The 7,181-nt window shown below is 38.9% G+C and overlaps 1 protein-coding gene across 2 annotated transcripts; it reads right to left on the bottom strand.

Annotated features, from left to right (window-relative positions):
• Positions 1–1,383: 1,383 nt before the first annotated feature.
• On the bottom strand, positions 1,384–5,720 carry LOC118817082 (CD209 antigen-like protein E). Of its 2 annotated transcripts, XM_036583768.1 has the most exons (7): positions 5,514–5,720; positions 5,328–5,408; positions 4,647–4,769; positions 3,628–3,750; positions 2,542–2,684; positions 2,291–2,397; positions 1,384–2,188 (listed from the first exon to the last, which is right to left on the bottom strand). In XM_036583768.1, exons 1-7 carry the CDS (start codon positions 5,605–5,607, stop codon positions 2,041–2,043), a joined length of 819 nt encoding a protein of 272 aa, XP_036439661.1. In that variant the 5' UTR covers positions 5,608–5,720; the 3' UTR covers positions 1,384–2,040. The 2 variants fall into 2 exon arrangements, with proteins under 2 accessions (XP_036439661.1, XP_036439662.1); XM_036583769.1 differs by lacking the exon at positions 3,628–3,750.
• Positions 5,721–7,181: the final 1,461 nt, after the last annotated feature.

The raw sequence follows: 7,181 nt of genomic DNA, 5'->3' as shown, positions 1-7,181 counted from the left end.
TGACTGAACAATGTCTCTTCTTACCAGCTTTCACCCAGAAACATGGTTTGTGAGTCCAGGCCCTTCACCTGTGGGGGTCGTATGAGGGCAGACTAACTGAGGTAGAGAACTCTGAGAACTCAGACTGGATGCATTTAAGAAAGAGAACAGAACTGGAGATGAATGAGGATCTGTATGCAAACACAGCAGACAAGAGATCAACTGATTCAAACAACAGCAGGAGCTCTTATGAAGAAATCTATGCCAATGAAGCTGTTCTGGACACTCCACTGACCAGAAGCCATAGAGGAACTATGACCTCAGGTACTGTTTATTTGTTTGTTAATAGTGTTTATTTTCACACACATGAAATCATTCACTACAAAGGGGCTCAAAGCTTTTTGTCTTGGGGGGCTGAAGTACAATGTTTGTGGTGGACCAACTGCCGAAAAGGCAAAACAATTTAGAAGGTAGGTAGATTTCAGAATTTTATATTTCATATATTTTATGTTATTTTTTTTAAAAGCTGTATTTTATAACATTGACTGAGGGGGGAGAGGTTGGGGTAACTGTGACAGGCTAAATCAGACATCATCACAGGTCAATTTTGGGCAGCCCTGGCCTACATAAATAAATATATGTCTTACATGTTTACAGAAATATGTTTATATTGGAATCACTTCTGGGAGAAACAGTGATATCTGATTGTCAGTTAAACCTGTTGCTGGTATATTATACAGAAAAATGTGTATAACTGATTATTGTTGAATCTGCTTTGAGATGGTGTTTGGTGCCCTCTTGTGGATAATTATGATGCGACACCCAAATTCAGCCTGTTTAAAATGAGAAATCAAGGTTCTTTCAGAAGATTATGAGCTGATCATACTTGTGTGTTTTGTACTGTTATTGCTCACTGACTGATACATTAGAACTGTATAAACTGGAACTGATATCTGATCCTCAGTCAGGCACACCTCCACTGTTCAGTCTTAGAAGTTGGTTGAATTTTCTGCTTCTCACAATCAAATAAATCCCAAACACATTCAGTGATGTTGAGGTCTTTAATCTCTGGATTCAAGGTGAGCACTAACCTTTTGTAATCCCTCTTTACTACCAAATACAATTACTTTTGTGTTGGCTTGTTTAACGGAAGGAACTTGACACAGAGTGTCTATGGGACTGTAGTCATTTGGTGAGAGAGTTAGTAAATCTGGGTGTCGTCAGTGTAACTATGATAATCATCAGCTCTGTCTCTTCTAATTAATGTGAAACCTTGGGTCTCTTACTGACAGACACTATTACACAGTTCTGTGGTGTCTGTTTCAGTGAGTACAGTTTAAAATACTGATCTTCTTTATTAACAGTAGACGTGTTTATCTAGATGGTCTAGGTAGTTTTGGCTGTTGTGATTAATGATTTAAGCCTGAGCAAAAGATTAAAATGAAGTTATTAAAGAGTCGACTGTACATTTCTAGAAAACTGATTGAAGTACTACTAGAAAGTCCACCATTATGACTGTCCTGCTGAAACAAAACCACACAGACCAGCATGCATTCCATGGTCTAAGCTGGTCTGTGCTGGCTTATGCTGGTTTGGTGCTGGTTTAGCTGGTCATCCATCATGGTCATGCTGGTTTTGCTGGTGACCAGCCTTGATAGTCTATGCTGGTTTTAGCCCCCCTTCATTTAGAAGATAATGGTTTCAGAATGACTCTACTCCAAAGTCCAGGACAGACTGAACTGTCAGAAACATTAAAGCTTGATGTTTTAAAGTTATTTGAAGGATCTTGTTACACACTTGCCATCATCTTCAAACATACAATTTATTTTTTTTCAATTATAGGAGTTTGTAGCACTGTTAGTCTCTTACTTGCCTACCCTGTTTCTCTTCTACAAAGTAGAAATAATAAGCAAAAAGGTCAAATGTAATTAAAAGAGTGACATTTATGAATGTGTTGTTATTCACTCACATGCTGGTGACCATTTAGATAAATATTCCCTCACAGATCCAGACAAACTGCTGACATTCCTGATATTCACTGATATTCATTCTAAAACTCTATCAGTTTAAAATACTTTTCTCACAAATCCAAACAAACCGGTTATTACAGGGAAAATCAGCCCAGTTATTTACAGGATCAGACTTGTCACCAGTTATGACACAGTCCTCATTTCCTACTTTACTGTTGGGTTCCCCACGTCCCCAGAACCTGAAAGAGAGAATCAGAGAATCCACTGTGTTTATCAGAGCAGTGAGGAGTGACAGTCATTAACTGCACCATTATCACCAGTTCAGTTCAGTGATCTCTTACTTAGTGGTCAGTGCTGAACCATCCACCCATTTCCAGACCCCCTCTGTCTCACTGTCAGTCAGACCAATCCAAGCTGTCTGATCTCCTCTCTGTCTTTCAGTAAAATCCTGTTAACAATCAGATGTAGATTCTCAGTAACAGAGAGGAAAAATTAATTTACTGAACACATATTTGTGCTTGTATGGCCTGATATAAATAACCATCCCATCTCTCTCTCTCTCTCTCTCTCTCTCTCTCTCTCTCTCTCTCACCTGTTCTTCTCTGCTGTTTATGATCAGCAGGTCTGCTCCTCTCTCTCTGCAGTCCCGTCTGCTCTCACTCCAGCTCTTCTTCACAGTAGAGATGAAGTACATACTGGTGTTGAAAAATGTCCAACACTGCTGTGCTGCCTTCTCTATGTATTGAACACAAACACACACATTCCTCACATTAAAAAGAAATTACTGTACTGGTATTTATTTTGCATTGTGGGATATACTGATATGGGAACTGAGGGATGATGATGGTTTGATGTTTTTGATTGAATTGTGTGGCAGATTTTTCTGATTTAATAAGTGGGTCAAAATTATTGTTTATGTTAGATGACTGTAGGCTACAGACAGATTAATCCAGCTTAGAGGGCTATCCTCTGGATATATTGCTGTGTTCCACTTTATCTGTTACCAAAATACACTATATTTCCAAACGCATTTGCTCGTCTGACTTCACGCGCATATGAACTTGAGTGACATCCCATTCTTAATCCATAGGGTTTAATATGATCTCGGCCCACCCTTTACAGCTATAACAGCTTCAACTCTTCTGGGAAGACTTTCCACAAGGTTTAGGAGTGTTTATGGGAATTTTTGACCATTCTTCCAGAAGCACATTTGTGAGGTCAGACACTGATGTTGGACAAGAAGGCCTGGCTCACAGTCTCACATAACTGAAACCCATGAAAAGTAATATTACTTCAAATATCTGTGCCAGTCTGGACCACAACATTGAGGTTGGGCTACGTCTGTTTAATTCTTGGTTTAATAACTTGAAATATGTTAACTTTGTAAATCAAATTTATATAATATTGTTTCCATCATATTAAAAAAGAAACCTTTATATCCAGAAGTGCAGCTACAGTGTGCAAACAGTCACTGTAGCTCAATGTGTTACTTCACTACATTGTATTAATGCTGGGGGAGATGAGTGGTTCCACAGAGCAGCTTATTATAACATCAATATTGTCTAACTGAGAGAACCGATAAATGTGTTATCATTAGCAAACTAACATAAAACTGGTCCAACTCAGCACAGTTTCATTGTACATCTGAAAACATTAAGAGCGTATAAAATTCACTAACCCAGTTCAGAAAGCTTCCTCTGGAGTTCGTCTCTCTCTTTCTGTAACTGATCTCTTTGTATCGTCAGGCTGGTGTAGCTCTCTTTAGTTTGGTTGTTACATGTGGTCTTTTTCTGGTCACTCACTGAAAGTAATAGAGAATTATTGCTGAAATCATGGAGCCAAATTCTTCATATGTGCACTTGCACTCAAAAAGTGTTGCTCAGACATTTTTCAACATACTGATTACTGACAAACATCAAGAAATGAATGGAAGTAGGGAAATGAGAGTGTCTGGATAAAGCATAGTCATTTACAAATTCAGGTGTAATCCCAGCAAAAAAAAAAACAAAACATAAAAGTAAAACATATTAGTGCCTAGCAGTGACTCTGATATGTGTAAACTTGTTTTCACTTAAAAAATCAAAAATAATTCAATAACTGTTGAAACCCCCAAAGGGTTTAATATGATCTCGGCCCACCCTTTACAGCTATAACAGCTTCAACTCTTCTGGGAAGACTTTCCACAAGGTTTAGGAGTGTGTTTATGGGAATTTTTGACCGTTCTTCCAGAAGCACATTTGTGAGGTGATGTTGGACGAGAAGGCCTGGCTCACAGTCTCACGTAACTGAAACCCATGAAAAGTAATATTACTTCAAATATCTGTGCCAGTCTGGACCACAACATTGAGGTTGGGCTACGTCTGTTTAATTCTTGGTTTAATAACTTGAAATATGTTAACTTTGTAAATCAAATTTATATAATATTGTTTCCATCATATTAAAAAAGAAACCTTTATATCCAGAAGTGCAGCTACAGTGTGCAAACAGTCACTGTAGCTCAATGTGTTACTTCACTACATTGTATTAATGCTGGGGGAGATGAGTGGTTCCACAGAGCAGCTTATTATAACATCAATATTGTCTAACTGAGAGAACCGATAAATGTGTTATCATTAGCAAACTAACATAAAACTGGTCCAACTCAGCACAGTTTCATTGTACATCTGAAAACATTAAGAGCGTATAAAATTCACTAACCCAGTTCAGAAAGCTTCCTCTGGAGTTCGTCTCTCTCTTTCTGTAACTGATCTCTTTGTATCGTCAGGCTGGTGTAGCTCTCTGTAGTTTGGTTGTTACATGTGGTCTTTTTCTGGTCACTCACTGAAAGTAATAGAGAATTATTGCTGAAATCATGGAGCCAAATTCTTCATATGTGCACTTGCACTCAAAAAGTGTTGCTCAGACATTTTTCAACATACTGATTACTGACAAACATCAAGAAATGAATGGAAGTAGGGAAATGAGAGTGTCTGGATAAAGCATAGTCATTTACAAATTCAGGTGTAATCCCAGCAAAAAAAAAACAACATCATAAAAGTAAAACATATTAGTGCCTAGCAGTGACTCTGATATGTGTAAACTTGTTTTCACTTAAAAAATCAAATATAATTCAATAACTGTTGAAAAAGTTATCATATTTAGTTATTGAGGCTTGTTTGCTTTGTGTTTTTTTCCTGATCCTGACAAATAAGAACTTATACTTAATAACATTTTAATTGAAAATGAAAATGATGAAAGGGATTATGGTCGCAGGGCTTGCAGGGAGTTGATGTGTATCTGAGCAAATATTTTTGACGTCCGCTGTACATGGATAAAAACAAGAATATATCAGTGTGTTCCAGTTCATAAAGTGTTTTAAAGTATAAAAGCTGAACTTACAGTACAGTCTCAGAGCAATATTGAGAGTTGCCTGAAGGATACACATCACACCGAGACACAGTACAGCCAGCCTGAACACTCCTAAACATCAAACACACACAAATACACATTTAACAGACTAGTGAGGTTAATGAAACTGAAATGGCTCTTTGTGTGTGGACGTGTGGGTCAGAATCGAGTACTTACCTCTGTGTTGATTTTGTCCGCATGACTGAGAGGTTTTGTCCACTTTTTCCATGTTCTGGTACTGAAGAGGTTCATTCTGAATGTCCATTTCCATATTAATGACTATAATACACTGGAACACTGCAGCACTTTAACCCTACAGGATCATAAACTTGAAGCAGATTGACTGACACTGCAGACAGGAAGTGTCTCTGCCACGTGTAGCTTTTCTATTGGCAAGAGAGTGTGTTAGATAAAAAAGAGAAATGAGAAAATGACACTGCTCCAGTGTTCAGTGGTGGCATGCCAGCCAACCCTTGGCGTAGTGACCTTAGAGCTTGTGTGCTGTGGTGTGGACACATTTCACGAAGATCCCAATGCACAGTTCTTGTGCCGATGTTGCCTGAAGAGGCAGTTTGGAACTCTGTAGTGAGTGATGCAACAAAGGATAGGTGATTTCTAGTCTTCAGACTTGGTGTCACATTTGAAGTCACTGAGCTTTTCAGTACGACCCATTGTACTGTCAGCGGGACAACTGCACATTACACTTACAGGAGTTTTATGACATCCCACTCTAAATCCATAGGCATTAATATGGAGTTGGTCCCCCACTTTGCAGCTATAACAGCTTCCACTCTTCTGGGAAGCTTTCTACAAGGTTTAGGAGTGTGTCTGTGGGAATTTGTGCCCCATTTATCCTGAGGAGCATCTGTGAGGTCAGACACTGATGTTGGACGAGAGGGCCCGGCTCACAGTTTCCATTCTAGTTAATCCCAAAGGTGTTCAGTGGGGTTGAGGTCAGGGCTCTGTGAGGGCCAGGCAAGTTCTTCCACACCAAACCCACCCCAGCCATGCCTATGAGCCTTGTTTTGTACACTGGGGCTCAGTCATGCTGGAACAGAAAAAGGTCTTCCCCAAACTGTTCCCACAAAGTTAAAGAAGCTTAGAATTGTCCAAAATGTCTTGATATGATGAAGCATTAAATTTTCCCTTCACTGGAACTAAGTGGCCTAGGCCAACACCTGAAAACAACCCCATAACATTATCCCTCCTCCACCAAACTCTGTTGGCACAATGTAGTCAGACAGGTAACGTTCTCCTGGTTTTCATCAGACCATCCAGATAGACAGCGTGATTCATCACTCCACAGAATACGTTTTCACTGCTCCAGAGTCCAGTGGCAGTATTCTTTACACCATTCCCCCTGACGTTTGGCATTGTACATTTTGATCTTAGGCTTGTGTGCAGCTGCTCGGTCATGGAAACCCATTTCAAGAAGCTCCTAACGTACAGTTCTTTTGCTGAATTTGCTTCCAGAGGCAATTTGGAACTCTTTAGAACTGCATTATTATTTTATTTTTTATTTTATTATTATTATCATCACATTTTAAGGATAACTGAATTAAAACATTTTTGTTCAAGACGGAATTATTTACAACTGTTTGCTGTTGTCCAGAAGATTATGGGAGTTGTAGTGAGCGGAGTCGACGAAGGCAGAGGGAGGATCCCAGAAGTGTGACACCTAATTAAATCAGTATGTCAAACTGCAGTCATGATGACAGAGCTACACGACTGTATCACAGGAAACAGATAAATGCACAAAATTTAATCTTAAAAGATTTCTGAAGGTAAAGATTTCTAACTCTGTTGTCATGTTTTCATTTATCTCTTAATCAGAACATCAAATTT

Source organism: Colossoma macropomum, unplaced genomic scaffold, assembly GCF_904425465.1.
Source record: "Colossoma macropomum unplaced genomic scaffold, Colossoma_macropomum, whole genome shotgun sequence".
Taxonomy (NCBI): domain Eukaryota; kingdom Metazoa; phylum Chordata; class Actinopteri; order Characiformes; family Serrasalmidae; genus Colossoma; species Colossoma macropomum.
Note: the sequence above shows the minus strand (reverse complement) of the source record. Positions and strands in the feature narration are given on the sequence as shown.